The sequence below is a fragment of the Capra hircus genome, chromosome 21 (assembly GCF_001704415.2).
Source record: "Capra hircus breed San Clemente chromosome 21, ASM170441v1, whole genome shotgun sequence".
In the NCBI taxonomy this organism is placed as follows: Eukaryota; Metazoa; Chordata; class Mammalia; order Artiodactyla; family Bovidae; genus Capra; species Capra hircus.
Window position 1 is genome coordinate 22,409,777 of NC_030828.1, and position 17,353 is coordinate 22,427,129.

The following is a 17,353-nucleotide window of genomic DNA, read 5'->3' on the forward strand; positions in this document are numbered from 1 at the left end:
GAGGTAGCTGATACTACTGTACTTTTCAAGGTACTAAACCGCAAGATTAAAAATGTTTTATTTTGGGGGTTTGCTTTTTATGTATTATTTGTGTGAAAAGTATGATAAGCCTATTACAGCATAGTACTACGTAGCTGATTGTGTTAGTTGAGTACCTAGGCTAACTTTGTTGGACTTAGGAACAAACTGGACTTGTGAACATGCTCTCGGAATGGGACTCGTTTGTACAGAGGGGAGCCACTGTACTTAGCTGTCCTGTCCCCCCAGGAGATAAATGACTGCGTGACTGGGGGATCTTGCGGCATTAATTTGACAGCAGAACTCAACTTCTGATGAGGGACCATCTATGAAAGTTTCCAAGAGTGTTTGAAAATGCCCAACTCCTCCTGGATCTGAGAGACTGTCTATATATAATAAACACAAGGAGGCTGCACGGGGTGATGGTCAGGCCTTTGCTCTGGGCTCTTTGTGCCTTGGTGTGGCTCCTGGCTCTGTCTCTGTGCTGCTGTCTGGGCAGCCGCCAGGGCCGATCACACGTCCCACGGCCACCTGCCGTGTCCCTGGGTGGAGATCACCCGCCAAGGCCCAGGGGATGTGAGCAGCACGGCTCAGAGCTCTGCCACTCACCGTCTCCTTTTCTCGGAGCTCTGATTCTAGCTCCTCAATCCTTCTCTTCAACTGGGTATTCTTCTCCTTCTCTCTGTTGATCTCGCTGCACTGCTCTTCCAGCTCGTCAATCTTTAATAATAAATATCACATGTTAAAGCAGGGGTGCCAGTTTACTTTGGGCTTCTCTGGTGGCTCAGACAGTAAAGAATCCGCCTGCAGTGCAGGAGACCCAGGTTTGATTCCTGGGTTTGGAAGATCCCCCGGAGAAGGGAATGGCTACCAACTCTAGTATTCTTCCCTGGAGAATTCCATGGACAGAGAAGCCTGGCTGGCTGCAGTCCATGGGGTTTACTTTAATCATTAAACAAGAGATTGCCACAGCTCTTTTAAAATAAACCCTAAATTAACCCACTTACAAATGTTTCCTTGTGGCTACAAATGAACGCTATGGGGCTGCCCCAGGCTGTTTGCTCATATTGGCACAGGGCACCTCACTTAATGCCAGAGAAGCCACGGAAGTCACACAACCTGGCTTCAGGATGCTCCAGGATTCTGGTTTCTCTTGCAGCCACAGGACAGTAGTTCTAGGTTTGCTTTTAAGGATCGGTCACAAGTAGGGGCTAGATGTCCCATGAATCTGTCTGCTTCTCCCCAGAATGACGTTCACATTACTTTAATCATGCCCTGAATGATTCTGTTGCATCTCCAGAGCTGAGGCCAGCAGGGCAGAGAATCGAGCAGTTCTGTGGGACTCAATGACATTTCCAACACTTTTAAATCAAGATGACCTTTCCCCACTGATGCACGCAGAAGGGGCCTGGCCTGTGGGCCTCTTCCTGGAGAGATGACAGTTGCTGGTTGACCCCGCACATCCTCACAGTGCATCTTTTTCTCCTTCCCCAGCTTGACCCCCCGGAAGGGATGTATAGGCCTGACAACCTTGGCACTGCTGTCTGATGCTGGGCAATTTCCAGGGGCCAGACTGTGGGTACAGAGTGGACGGCAGGAGTGGAACCAAGTAACACAAGTGCCAGGTCAATGGGGTCCCCACTAGTGGACAGTGCCAGTCCTCAGGGTGAAGGGCACTGGGTAGTCACCTTGAGGACAGTTCTCAGACATGACTGCAGCAACCCTCAGGATCTGCACCCCCAGCCTTGGGGGCGGTCGGAGGTCCCCCGATATCCACATTCCACCCTGGAAGTCAAGTTCCCAGGGCTTCCCACCCAGCGAGCAAGTTACACAGCAGGAGCTTCCTCCACAACCCCCCCGCCCCCCACCCCCACCCACCCCCACTACCCACAGCACAGCCCTTTGGTTCTTACACTCAGATGTGAAGTGAGAAAACTCAGCTCTTGGCTTGGAAAAAGAGGGCGATCGATCCCTCTGGCAGGCAGATGAGCCCAGCCAGGAGGGAAGGTGCAGAGTCAGCACTTGGCCTGCGCCCCTCACCATCAGCAGTTTGTGAAAAAAGGACACGAGGCAGTTTCACGTGCCATGTGCACAAAGTGAGACATGGAAGGCGAGCGGTCTCCAGGGGATCCGCTCAGGACAGGGTGGGGGGTTACAAACGGGGGTGAGGGGAGCCAGTCCCCATCTCAATGTGATGTGGACCCTGAAATCTGCAAAGCAGACCACGGTCAGCAACTGTGGGGGGAAAGTGCTGACCAGCAAAACAGCATGGCAACCCCGGGACCTCAACTGGGGGCCCCCAAACCTCCACATCCATTCAGCCCAACATCAGAGCGTGAGGGACTGATTACAGAGAAGGCCATGGGTGAATCCTGAAAAAAGGTTGAGATGCTCGGATGTCGAGGTAGGAGGGTGAAGGGCACATGAGGGCAGTGGGCACCCCCTCCCCACCTCACACTCCCTGTCCTCGCTTCCTAACTCACGTTTTCGGAAATAGTGGTCTGCACAGAAGCAGGGTTTCTGAGCAATCATGCCTCACCTTTCCCCAGTCTGTTTTCTTCCCTCACCCTCTGGAAGGTCACTGAACCAACAGAAAATACCAAAAGGAGGCTGCCCACGAAAGGCCCACCCGCAGTGCACACGGAAGGGTGCTCTTTGAGAGACAAAGCTGCTGTCTCCCATTGATTCCTCTTCCCCTTGGCAACACATCTATGAGACTTGGTTCAATAGAAGGATTAAGTCACTTCTGTGTGTGGCTACATTCCCTTTACTAAGGCAGGCGGGAGGTGGAGGGAGGGTGGGGAAGGAGTGGAAGGAAGGTCCTGGCTGCCCTGTCCCATGCCGGCGCCCCACTCCCTGTGGGTTAGGGTCTCAGCTGAGCCCACCTTGTTCCGGAGCCGGTCGTTCTCGTCTCGGCACAGGGAGAACTGGCGCTTCCACTGCTCCACGCTGGCTGCCGACTCCTGCAGCGCTGAGGTCAGCCGGGCATTGCTCTCTCTCAGGGTCTGCAGCTCGATCTCCCACTTCTTCACGTTGGCAGCACTGTGGGGCAGGGGCCAGGTAGTGACCGGGGTGGTGGGCGCCATCCATTCCACTGCCCCGGGGTGGGGGGACCCAGCCAGCCCCTCAGCCCAGCCCTCAAGGCCACATCCTCTCCTACAGTGGCCTGGCCACAAAGACCACGGGTCCCGCAGGCCTGGCGCCTCTCTTTAGTGGGAACATATTTGCCCCACTAAAGGGACACTAATTTGCCCTGCTGGGTGATTTTTCTCAAGGTATCACTTTAGAAAGGACAGAATTCTCAGAGAAGGAAGAGATGAAACTAAGAATGAACTGAGCCATAAAAAAGAACGAAATGATGCCATTGGCAGCAATATGGATGGGACTAGAGATTCTCATGCTGAGTGAAGTAAGTCAGAAAAAGAAAGACAAATATCTATGACATCACTTATATATGGAATCTAAACTATGATGCAAATGAACCTATCTCCAAACAGAGACAGACTCACAGATGTAGACAGCAGACTTGTGATTACCAGGGGAGGGGGCTGGGGGAGAGATAGCTTGAGAGCTCGGGGTTAGTAAGATGCAACATTCAGAATGGATAGACAACAAGGTCCTCCTATGATAGCACAGGGAACTCTGGAGAGAATGGAAACCTTGAACGACATTCAACATCCTGGGATAAACCGTAATAGACAAGGATATAAAAAGAACTACATACATATATGTATAACTTTGTTGTCACTTTGAGTCACTTTGTTGTATGGCAGAAATTAACACAACATTGTAAATCAACTCTAATTCAATTAAAAAAAAAACTATGAATGAAGCCACACACTGTGGTAGAGACCCCCCTGCCTGCTCCCTACTGACTCCTGGCCACAGGAGGGGTCCCTCTTGGCCCATGTCTAGCTCCTTCCTGAAATGAGCCTCAGGGATAAAGGTTCTGAAGTGCTGAGGTGGAGCCCAGGCCCCCTGAGACTCTTGTGAAAGCTGTGGATCTTTTCAACAAGTTCCTGATGCCCCACTCTCTGGAGTCCAATGACCCCAGGTTTAAACAGACAGCCTGGATCCAGATTTGACAGCTGAGGACTAGAGGACAGAGGAGACAGGGCTGGGAATCCCCTGAGGGAAGAACCGAGGTTCAAAACACTGCGTGTGAGGGCGTCCTGGCCAACCCCATGTCACCTCAGGTCTGAGGGATGCCTCCATGTTATCACCAAACCACATGATAATGTCTGATCCTCTGTGATGAGGGAAGTTTTCAAAAACAAACTGCAGTTAGGTTCCCCTCAAGCTGCTCTGCCCATTCAACGCTTCCCTTGGTTTCCTTGCTCTGGAGCCCAGTGTTCACTGCAGCACTATTTACAACAGCCAGGACATGGAAGTGACCTAAACGTCCACCGAGGGAGGAACGGACACACACGCCGTGATACATACATACAATGGATACTACTCAGCCGTAAAAAGGAGCAAAGTAGTGCCATTTGCAGGGGTGTGGAGGGACCCAGAGTCTGTCACACAGAGTGAAATAAGTCAGAAAGAGAAAAGCAAGTATCTCATAGTATCACTTATTCATGGAATCTAGAAAGATGGTAGAGGTGGACTTATTTGCAGAGCAGAAACAAAGTCACACGAGCAGAGAACAAACGTATGGACACCACGTGAGGAAGTCGGGGCAGCACGGATTGGAGATTGGGATCAACACATACACACTGCTATGTATAAAATAGGTAACTAATGAGAACCTTCTGTGTAGCTGCTGTGACCTAAATGGGGAGGTCATCTGAAAAGGAAGGGTAGAGCTGATTCACTTTGCTGTACAGTAGAAATCACCACCACATTGGAAAGCAATGACGTGCTTAGTTGCTCAGTTGTGCCTCACTCTTTGTGACCCTATGGACTGTAACCCACCAGGCTCCTCTGTCCATGGGGGTTCTCCAGGCAAGAATACTGGGGTGGGTTGCCATGTCCTCCTCCAGGGGATCTTCTCAACCCCAGGGAGCGAATATGCCAATAAAAATTAATTTTTAAAAAAACCCAACGCATCAGACTCAGCTACTAAGAAGAAAAAATGTTTCTGGCTTCTAATCTATACTGCCTGGCTGAGGAAAGTTCTGTATCTAAAGTCTTCTTTAAAAATTTTTTTTAATTAAATACAACTGTATTTTAATAACCTGCATTATCTTTCATCCACCTCAAGGTCCTAGGAATGTGACTGGAAAATATGTACTTTGGGTTTCAAACACCACAGACTGAAAACACAGCAAATACTATCATGTGATTAATTTCAGAATTGACGAGTGAGAATCTGACCTGATTTAGGGAAATGACTTCACACTCATTCCTGTAATTCACTTGTCAATTAAACTGGAATTTAAAAAAAAGCATTTACTTTTAGGGGTGAAACATTTTCAACCAGGCAGTCCACTGTGACTTAAACAACCAAAAACAGTCCTCACGATTGCCTGATGATTGAGAGAGAATGACCAGAGTTTTGTCCTCTGAAGCACCTGATAAAACCCACAGTCCAAAGCAGGTGCTGGATCTGTGGATCTCAGTTCCTTCTGGAATTCCCAGGTCAGATCATGGGAACTGAGTTCCAAGCACCGGTCAGGCCGCCGGGTGGCAGAAGCGGGTGCTAACCCATCGGCTCCAGCTGTGGAGCAAGACTGGCTGCCCCTGGGAGGATTCCTGAAGGCTCCTGCCTTGAGTATAGGCATGCAGTGTGGGACGGCGGAGAATCTACCAGCCGTGTGACCTTGGGCAAGGACTGGCTGTACCACTTGGGCCTCGGTTTCCTCATCTGTGTAAAATGGAGGGATTAATGTGACAGAGCTCTTACACAGGGCAGCTCTGAAGAACGCAGCCACAGGGAGGCTGGGGGAGCTGGCAGAGTTCCCTGCCAGGTGAACAGAATGACCCCAAAGACAGCGACCCTGAGGGTGCTCACAGGGCCAGCCCAAACGATGAGGTCCAGCCTGGCTTTGGGAAAGGGGCCACATTCTCGAGATACAAAAACACAAGCATGGCTACTGTAGTCATTAAAAATTAAAATCTTGCTGATATCATTATGGGGACTGTGTTAACTTTATACATCAATTTAAGGGAAATTGATACTTTTTTAAAATATTAAGGCTTCCTACTCCTTTCCAATAGACTTTTTTCTATTTGTTAAATTATTCATGTATGGTCCTCAAAATTATTTGAATTCTCTTCACAAAGATCCTGTACATTTTATAAGTTTATTCCTATGTATTTTATGGTTTGTATTATATGTAATAATTCATACTCTAAAGGAAGGGCTTCCCAGGTGGCTCTAGTGGTAAAGAACGCCTCTGCCAATGCAGGAGATGTAAGAGACTTGGGTTTGATCCCTGGGTCAGGGAAGACCCCCTGGAGGAGGAAATGGCAACCCACCTCAGTATTCTTGCCAGGAGAATCCTACAGACAGAGGAGCCTGGCACACTACAGTCCATGAAGTCACAGTGTTGGACACGACTGAAGAGACTTAGCATACAGGCATTATAAAGGAAATCTCTTCTTCAAATATATAGTCTATGTGATGTTTGCATATAGAAAAGCTACTGGTCTTTGTGAGACTTTATATTAAAGATAGTTTCTTCAGGTTTTTATATGTTTCTTTTGGATGTTCAAGACAGTCTGTCATATACAAATAAATGATAAATTTGGCTTCTCAAAAAACAAAACAAAGTGAAACCACAGGGACTCCCCTGGCAGTCCAGTGGTTAGAACTCCACACTTCCATTGCAGAGGGCCCAGGTTCAACCCCTGCTTGGGGAACTAAGATCCCACACGCTATGCAGTACAGCTGAAGAAAAAAAAGCATAGGGTCACATCTCTCTTTCACACACACATACACACACACACACAGATGCTGATGTGGACAGGGAACAGCCACGAAAGCAGCTGGTCTTCCTCTGGCCAGGAGACAAGACCGGCTGTTCTGAGCAGGACCGGTCTCCTCCCCCAAGTTCCTGAAGCCCTGCCCAGTGGGAGGGGCTGCAGGGGAGTGCTGGCCCTGGGCGACAGCACCTGGATTTGCACATGCTCACCTCTGGGTCAGAGCGATCTTCAGCTTGTCATTCTCAGACTTGAGGTGTGTGTCGGCAGGACCCGCACAAGAGGCCTTCTCATCATCTGTCCCATTGACACTGGATGCCTGAGTAGAAGACGGGGTTACCTTCGCAGCTTATCACTTATCCTGACAGCGGCAGGAGCTGTGTTTATGAGTGTGGGAGACCCAATGCCTCCAACCAGAACGCACAACACAAAGACTAATAACAAGACTGGCCCTGGAGAGTCCACACGGAGTCCAGAAAGTCTGTGCGTTTATTCACAAGACAGCATCTGGGGCCGTTAGGCAGAAACTTTTAAAATAAGACTTTACAGATAAACCTACAAGTCAGGATACCTGGTCTCCTTAAATAACACAGGACAGAGCCACAGATTAAAAAGGCAGCGGGGGTGGGGATGGTTATAATAAGAAACAGTGACTGAGTTTGGAGAAGGAATAGCAACCCACTCCAGTATTCTTGCCTGGGAAATCCCATGGACAGAGAAGCCTGGTAGGCTCTGGTCCATGGGGTCACAAAGGAGTCAGACATGACTTAGCAACCAAACAAGAAGAAGCTGAGATAACCTTTTTTATCCTAAGGCTACATAAAGATCATTAAAAAAAAAAAAAAACACCAGGAATCAGATATGGGTGTCTGCTGTCTCCATTACTATTAGCATTATTATGAATATTCTGTAATGCTTTCTGTAATAAGACATACCACATGGAGGTCAATCTCATCTGGTCTCAGATAAGGTCTTAGAAAGACCTTAGTCTCCAAGAATCATAAAGGCAAAGGGAGGAACCATGAAGGGAATGAATTTCTGGCTAAATTTCTGCATCACAAAAAAATGCCATAAACTATATTAGAATGTAAACAATCATGTGGGGGAAATATTTAAAGTGGATATGAAAACCAAAATGCCAATACTTATATTTAAAAGAAACTCTTAGAGTTCTCAGCTCTTAGAGCTACACTCTGAAATATTTGTGGATGAAATGATGTCTGGGAGGTGGAGGGAAAGGGTGGGTGTAGATGAAATGTGAAGTGAACTGAAAGGCGCTCAGTCATGTCCAACTCTTTGCGATCCCATAGACTATACAGCCCATGGAATTCTCCAGGCCAGAATACTGGAGTGGGTAGCCTTTCCTTTCTCCAGGGGATCTTTCCAATGCAGGGATCAAACCCATGTCTCCCGCATTGCAGGTGGATTCTTTACCAGCTGAGCCACACTGATTGGTCATAAATTCCTAATTGTTAAAACTGAACTAATGGGCCCATGGGGTTCAGTTACACAATTTTGCCTAGTATTGTATAGGTTCAAAACTAGCCATGTTAAAAAATAAAGTTCTTGGAAATGAACATAAAAAAGGGAAAGGATATGCAATTGACATTTACAGTAGAAGACACATATAGACTCAATAAACAAAAAAATTTAATCTTACTAGTAAAGAAATGCAAAATGAAAAAAAAACAGTAAAATACATTTTTCTTCTGTCAAATCAACAAAGCTCTGTGGGTGAGTGTGCGGGAGGAAAAATTGCTCTCATTCACTCCTGGTGGGAGTCAGAATTGTACATTTCTGCAGGGATGTTTGCAGTATGCGTCAAAAGCTCACAAAACCTCCTACCCTTAGTCCAATACTTCCATTTCAAGAATTTATCCTGAAGTATCTGTATAACTGAATCACTTTGTTGTAGACCCGAAACTAACACAACATTGTTGTCAACTATACTCTGATGCTGAAGCTGAAACTCCAATACTTTGGCCACATGATACAAAGAACCAACTCATTGGAAAAGACCCTAATGCTGGGAAAGATTGAAGGCAGGAGAAGGGGACAACAGAGGATGAGATGGTTGGATGGCATTACCGATGTGATGGACATGAGTTTGAATAGGCTTTGGGAGTTGGTGATGGACAGGGAAGTCTGGCGTGCTGCAGTCCATGGCGTCGCAAAGAGTCAGACACAACTGAGCAACTGAACTGAATTGATACTCCAATATAAAATTAAAAGTTTAAAAAAAATTATCTTGCAGAAGCCATCAAATACACAAAAAGGACACAAGAATGGCTTATCACAGTGTTACTTATATTAATGAAAAATTAGAAATAATATCAGTTCAGTTTAGTTGCTCGGTTGTGTCCGACTCTTTGCGACCCCATGAACCGCAGTACGCCAGGCCTCCCTGTCCATCACCAGCTCCCGGAGTCCACCCAAACCCATGTCCATTGTGTCAGTGATGTCATCCAACCATCTCATCCTCTGTCATCCCCTTCTCCTCCTGCCCTCAATCTTTCCCAGCATCAGGGTCTTTTCAGATGAGTCAGCTCTTTGCATCAGGTGGCCAAAGTACTGGAGTTTCAGCTTCAACATCAGTCCTTCCAATGAACACCCAGGACTGATCTCCTTTAAGATGGACTGGTTTGATCTCCTTGCACTCCAAGGGACTCTCAAGAATATTCTCCAACACCATAGTTCAAAACCATCAATTCTTCTGCACTTAGCTTTCTTTGTAGTCCAACTCTCCTATTCCTACATGACTACTGGAAAAACCATAGCCTTGACTAGACAGACCTTTGTTGGCTAAGTAATACCTCTGCTTTTTAATATGCTGTCTAGGTTGGTCATAACTTTCCTTCCAAGGAGTAAGCGTTTTTTAATTTCATGGCTACAGTTACCATCTGCAGTGATTTGGGAGCCCAGAAGAATAAAGTCAGCCACCGTTTCCACTGTTTCCCCATCTATTTGCCATGAAGTGATGGGACCGGATGCCATGATCTTAGTTTTCTGAATGTTGAGCTTCAAGCCAACTTTTCCACTCTTCTCTTTCACTTTCATCAAGAGGCTCTTTAGACTTCACTGTCCCAAATTATAGGAGTTTAGTGGAATAAGTTGTGATATAAACAAACACTGGAATTCTATTTAGACATTAAAACAGTTTTGAAAAGTGATATTTGAAAACACGAGGAAATGATTATAACAAACATAAGTTTAAAAAAAGATGAAAAAGAATAATACAAAAATGTACTGGAAAACTATATTAGTAAGAAATAGTTTAAAACATTAATAAAATGTCTTAGGTAAGAATATAGGTAATTTTTATTCTCTCCTTTATAGTATGGCATATTTTAAATCTCTGCAATAAATACGTATTGCTTTTACATTCAGAAAAAACACATTAAAATTTTTTGTAGTTAGGTTGTTTAAAATCTTCAAGTATTTAGAAAACTTGGCCAAAGTACTTATTCTCTAAGAAATTCAAAAAACCAAGCAACTGTGTGATTTCTAATAAAAAGAAAAATAGACAATGATCTCCATAGCTGGGAAAACATCAGCAAGGGTAAATAAAAACTAAAGCTTAGAAAAGCCATTTATATGTAATTAATATATATCTATATAATAACATTTCTATACATTTGACTTTTTTAGGTTTAAAATACTTTAGGGGAGAAAATAAACATTAAAGCAAAAACATTATATAAAGAAATTCAGATATTAAAGATATCACTATAACATGACATTTATAAAAAGATGGTATATCAGAAACTTTGTATCATAAATTATCACTTATATGCAGAATCTAAAGTAATAGTGCAAATGAACCTATTTACAAAACAGAAGTTGAGTCACAGAGGTGGAAAACACACTTGTGGTTACCAAGGGGAAAAGGGGTGTGGGGGGGATAAATTAGGAGAGTGGGACTGACGTATACACACTAGTACATATAGAATAAATAGCTAGTAACCTAATGCAGGAGACCCCAGTTCGATTCCTGGGTCGGTAAGATCCCCTGGAGAAGAGATAGGCTACCCACTCCAGTATTCTTGGGCTTCCCTTGTGGCTCAGCTGGTAAAGAATCCGCCTGCAATGCGGGAGACCTGGGTTCAATCTCTGGGTTGGAAAGATCCCCTGGAGAAGGGAAAGGATACCCACTCCAGTATTCTGGCCTGGAGAATTCCATGGACTGTATAGTTCATGGGGTCGCAAAGATTCAGACATGATTGAGCAACTTTCACAAGAACCTACTGAATAGCACAGTGAACTCTATTCAGTTCTATGTAAAGAATCTAACTCTGTGTGTGTGTGTGTGTGTGTGTGTGTGTGTATGTATATACAACTAAATCACTTTGCTATATAGCAGAAAGTAACACAACATTGTAAATCAATTATATTCCAATAAAAAAATCAATTAAAACATAGATTTTCCTCTATCTAATGAAATAAAATTTAGCATTCTAAAAAAAATAAAAAAGAAACTCCTTAGACTATGGACCATTTCAAGTGCCCAATTTTAGAGTTCCTCAGGTATTACTCAGTACAGACATTAGTAGGCTGAATCAAGAGTATCATTTAGATGACAGTACAGACTGCTTATAAAGATTCAGGAAAGTTCCTGTCCACTTGGAGTCTAACACACATTCATTTCCATAAATCCGCAGGGACATCTTTTATGTGATCCAGCTTTGGCTATGGCTGACGATCAAGCCTAGGGTGTTGACCTTGACCACTCAGGATGCCCGAGCCTCCTGGTTCTCTTCCAGGAGGCAGGTTCTCATCTTTGCCCCTGAATCCATCCACGGCCATCCCAGTATGGCCATTCTCCACCCCACAGCCTCCTCGCCAGTCTTCCTGCCCTCGGCTGCTCCCTGACTTCCTCACCACCCACACGCAACCATTGTGTCAATTCCTGATCAGTGGCCATAAAACACCTCCAGTGTCTTCTCACTATCCAATAATACAAAATTAGGTAAGAAGGGATCCACTAATGAAGAATTCTGGGCCCTTCACAGTCCCTCCAAGCATCCCTGGTCCTCCCACCGCACTCTTCTCCCCCAGGCTGGCAGACTCCTAGCTTTCACTTACATCATGTTTATTCCTAACCCCAGATGCTTGCTCCTCATGTCTCTCTCGCCCTGTCTCTCTACACATAACTCTGTCACGAGGTCAAGGCTTCTGCATACTACTGCATACCCCACTCTAGACATCAGGAAGGCAGGTATTTTTATTTCAGGTTAAGATAGGTCCCTTTTAGTCAGAGACCACACTTTTAGGCAGACAGATGACTCAGTTCCTGGCAAAGCCACATTTTCATTGACTAAACTAGAGCTGTTGAAATACCACCTCCCACCTGACTTTGTTATAATAGGGAAACAGACGGGGAGCCTCTGGCATCAACCAAGTTTTCTCTGTCATTGGCACAGGTACCTGCATTGGTCCATGAGCATGCTTCATGGAGACCTCCCCTCCCAATACAGAAAGAAAACACGTCCCCTTGGCATTGGTATTTAAACAGTGACCAGAGAGAATTCCAGATGAGGGACATGCATTAACTCTCATCTCATCAAATGTCTTCCATCCAAAATGTATCACCACATCTTGAAAAATTCAAGCCTCATAAAAACATGTCACATCTTTCTCACTGTGAACAGGCTAATAGTTAAAAAAGCCTTCAAAATGCCCTACTGTAAAGATTTGTTCTTTCCTGTCAAAAGTGACAAGGAACAAAGTCCTAATCACTGATCACACTCATTTATTTTACGGGCAAATTACTTACTTGGGAATGATTGCTCGAAGTTTCAATTTTCTCCTGGGATTTGTCTCTGGCTAGTCTGGCAGCTTCTTTTACTTCCTGGAATTTCTCTGCAAACTGAACATGAAGAAGAATTATTAGAGGTTTCCTTAACCTGATACATGGTTGATATTCAGAACCCACCTTTATGATTTTGCGTTCATTTGAAGTCAATAAATTCTGTATAAATCCAGGGAAGAGATTTTATTTGAGATTTAAAAGAAGTGAATATAAGAAATACTTTTTTCCTGAACAACAACAACAACAAAAATATCAACAAAAAAGCCCAGGTCAGATCTAAATTAATTTCTAAGATACTGAAGCAAGATTTGATGGCAAAATATTAAAAACATACACTTCTAGTTAAAGAGTACCTAATACAAATGCAACAAAAGGAATTTAGCTATAGCACAGAAGGAATCTCCCCAGACCTTCAAAATCTCTCATGGAAGATCCAAGAACTCTTACAAGTCAATGGCATGAATAACAAAAACATCCAAAAAGCTCAGGGGAAGGAACGTTCTAGATTTTAAAAGCCTAAGATGCAAAATGCAACATGTTAGCCTAGGACTAAGTACTCTTTAAAAATTTTTTAAATTTATTTGGCTGTGCCAGGTCTTAGCAGCAGCATGTGGGATCTAGTTCCCTCACCAGTGATTAAACTCAGGCCCCTTTCATTGGTAGCTCAGAGCCTTTAGCCACTGGGCCACCAGGGAAGTCTGAGTCCTCTTTTAAACAGACCAATTATAGGATTTCTGGGCAACAACAAGGGATATGTAAATATGGACTGGATAAGATGACACCAAGGAGTTACTGTTTTATTAGTCTTGTTAGAAGTGCTGCTGATGTTGTGGTTATCGGAAAATGTCATTATTTAGTGATAAATACTGAAGGATTTGGGCTTCCCAGGTGGCACAGTGGTTAAGAATCCACCTGTCAACGTGGGAGATGGGGTTCGATCTCTGGGTTGGGAAGATCCCCTGGAGAAGGAAACGGCAATCCACTCCAGTATTCTTGCCTGGGAAATCCCATGGACAGAGGAGCCTGGCGGGCTACAGTCCATGGGGTCGCAAAGGGTTGGACATGACCGAGTAACTGAGCACGCACATACACTCTGAAGTATTTAGGCAGGAAATGTCTTATGTCTGTAATTTAAAGTACTTCAACAACAATAAAAACAGATGAAAGTCACTCAGTCATGTCTGACTCTTTGTGACTCCATGGACTAGTCCATGGAATTCTCTAGGCCAGAATATTTCTCTTCTCCAGGGGATATTCCAAACCCAGGTCTCCCACATTGCAGGCGGATTCTTTACCAGCTGAACCACAAGGGAAGTCCAAGAATACTTGAGTGGGTAGCCTATCCCTTCTCCAGGGGATCTTCCTGACACAGGAATTGAACCGGGGTCTCTTGCATTGCAGGTGGATGCTTTACCAACTGAGCTACCAGCAAAGCCTGAAAACAGATGAAGAAATGTGGCCGTGTTCACTATTAAATTTATGTAATGCATCTGTGGGTGTTCATTCTACTATGCTCTCTGCTTACAGGAATGTTTTAATATTTTCTTAAATTAAAAAATTATTAAAATCCCAGAGCAATCATATCAATCACTGCTTTATTGTCACTGACAAAGCAACTGATTTTAATTAGCAAATACACTGAACAGAGAACCGCCTGTCATAGCTAATGCTGACATCACACAGCAAGAGAGAGCCCAACGTGGTTGCTGAGCAGCAAGAAAAAGCCAGCCAGTGCCAATGCCACTGGCAATGCTGTGGCTTTCACCAAGAACTCGATTTCTGGGCGTAGGCTGCCCCCTGAGTGTCTCACAAGGTCAACAACAGCAGTCTGCTTTGGGAAACCCTGCCGGATGACAGCTGCTGGTAAACCAAGCACCTGGCGGAAGCAGAAAAGGTCAGTCAGCTTTGCAGTGCTGGCTGGTGTTGCTCCTGCAGGCCTGTAAATAAAGCCACTAACACAGGGCTTCATTTTTACCAACCCAGAGCTGCCAGAGAAAAATCACATTACCTGTTGCTTAAAAGGTCTGAGGTCCAGAGAGGATGGACGAAGCATCCCCCTTCCTTTTAGGGGCCCCATAAGTAAAAGCATCAAGTCATGAGTTCCTTGATGGCAGGGCCCATGCTTTTCCCCTTTGCACCTTCCCACGAGACCAGGTGGAAAGCACGTCTAAGTAAGTTTGTTAAGAGAATGAATGAGCTCTGGGTTTTAGATTTGCACATTTCCACCCTCTTGGAAAAAAAAAAAAAAAACCATGTCAAAGTACAGCCAAACCTAAGGACCTGGGGAGGTACCATGGTACTGGAGGTACCCAGAGGCATGGGAATACTTCACCAGGCTCCCAAACCAAAGGCATTATTTTTTTACAGACCCTTCTTGCACCTGTCAGGGTCTCTTTCTTTCGGGGTCTTATTTGAAGTTGCTAATAAACTAGATTGGAAATGTCATCACCAGGGTCAGGTTTACTCAGTCGACAAGCATGGTCTGAGCACCATTCAGGACTTCAGCAAACAAATATGGGGCCGTGGCCTAAGCTAGGTGCTGGGGCATGAACACTGTAAGCATCAGAGAGCGCGCCAGACTTGGGTAGCAGGAGAGAGTGGCAAACAAGTCAGAAAATTAAGCCCTGCCAGGTTTTGATAAAACAAGCGGCCTCTGGATGGAGCTTGGGGCTTCCCACCTGACCCTGACTGTCATGATGACCCTCAGCTCAACTCCTGGAGACTCAGTCCAGAAGGTCCAGTGGTCCCTTCTCTCTTGGTCCCCTGACACCCATCATGCTGGTCCCTCTAGATGTCCCAGAGTTTTGCCTTGGGTGGGCCTAACTATCACCCTCTTCCCCTAGACCCTCAGCAGAGCCACATTTAAAAGGTAAGGAGTCTAATGGCTTCTTTTATTAAGTTTTATTTATTTTTTGGCCATGCCTTGCAGGATGTGGGATCTTGGTTCCCCAACCGGAGATTGAACCTGTACCCCCTGCATTAGAAATACGGAATCTTAACCACTGAACTACTAGGGAAGTCCCAGAAATTTAGTGACTTTCAATACACATTCTCCTGTTGGTTACCCTCTACTGGACAGGAATTCTTATTCATAGTTTCCTGATAAGAAAATAGAGTCTTAGAGAGGTTAATATTTGCCCATGGTCACATGGCTAGTAAATAATAACCTGAACTTGAGCCTAGATCTGATTTCTACATGATCATCTACACATCCGGTTACTTTCGTGTGCCTACACGAATGCCAGAGACTTGCACAACAGCTGTTAAACATTTATCGATTGGATTTTCCATTTGCAAAGAGAATTGCACTTAAAATAGAATTGTACTGACTTCCTCTTTAAAAGAACATTATAAAAGCTTTAATTCCAAGGCAGGTCATGGGAACCTTTAAGACAAAGATAAGGCCTGAGGATTAGAAAATCAAATGTTAATGAAGTGAGTGGCCCGGGAGACAGCTCTATCATTGCTAAAAATTTTGTGACTTGCTTTACCGCAATATCTGCTTCATTGCAGTGGTCTGGAACCAAATCCCTAGTATCTCTGAGGGATGCCTATGAACAGTAACAGCCTAGAACATCTCAGAAGGATGTCACCTTTAGGTGACAGCGCTATTAAACCAGCACACCACGCTTTATCGTGTTTCACGGATACTGTGTTTCTTACAGATTGAAACTGGCAGCAACCCTGCACTGAGCAGGTCTATCAGTACCACTTTTCCAACAGCATTTGCTCACTTTGTGTCTCTGTGTCACATTTTGGTAATTCCCACAGGATGTCAAACTTTCATGGTGATCTGTGATAAGTCTCTTCGTTGTTACTACATTCACTGAAGGCTCAGACTGACGGTTGGCAATTTCTAGCCATATAGTACTTTCATTTAAGGTACGGTGGTGGTTTAGTCACTAAGTCATGTCCGACTCTTGCGACCCCATGGACTGTAGCCTGCCAGGCTTCTCTGTCTATGGGATATCCCAGGCAGGAATACTGGAGTGGTTGCCATTTCCTCCTTCAGGGGATCTTTGCGACTCAGAGATCGAACCTGGGTCTCCTGCATTGCAGGAATATGAATACTCTTTACCAACTGAGCTACAAGGGAAGCCACTATGTATTTAAGGTATATACATTATTATTTTGGACATAACCCTAGTGCACACTTAACGGACTACAGTATAGTGCAAATAAAACTGTTATGTGTACTAGGAAGCTAAAAAATTTGAGACTTGCTCTAACGCAATATCTGCTTCATTGCAGTGGTCTGGAACCAAATCCACAGTATCTCCGAAGGATGCCTGTGAACAGTAACAGCCTAGAGCATCTCAAAAAGGGCAAAACAGTACATGCATTCTCACAGTCAGGATGCACAGTCGTACTATGCACTCACAGCCACTCTGAGGTCCTCATACTACTGTCAATATACAAATGCAGCTCAGATGGGTTTCGCAACTGGCCAGGGTCACAGTGGGGCTGCACACAGCCACCTGACGCCAGTGCTGGACACTCCAGTGCCCTGTGATTTACCTACTTAACTGCGACCTTAGCTAAGATGCCCAGTCTAACCCTTATCCTTCTTTCAAATGCAGGCAGATGAACCATTCTGCACCTTGCTTTCTTCATCTGTGAAATGTGGGCAATAATAATGCAACCTCCATGGATCCCTGG

General features: G+C 44.9%; 1 protein-coding gene across 2 annotated transcripts in view; it reads right to left on the reverse strand.

Moving 5' to 3' along the window:
- HOMER2 (homer scaffolding protein 2) overlaps positions 1-17,353 on the reverse strand; it is a 126,177-nt gene that overhangs the window by 2,980 nt on the left and 105,844 nt on the right. For both annotated transcript variants that reach the window (XM_013972981.2, XM_018066348.1), the window contains exons 4-7: positions 12,659-12,751; positions 7,098-7,204; positions 2,904-3,060; positions 628-738 (exon numbers count right to left, since the gene is read on the reverse strand). In XM_013972981.2, the coding sequence (XP_013828435.1) occupies positions 628-738; positions 2,904-3,060; positions 7,098-7,204; positions 12,659-12,751 (468 nt within the window). The remainder of the gene's footprint in view (positions 1-627; positions 739-2,903; positions 3,061-7,097; positions 7,205-12,658; positions 12,752-17,353) is intronic.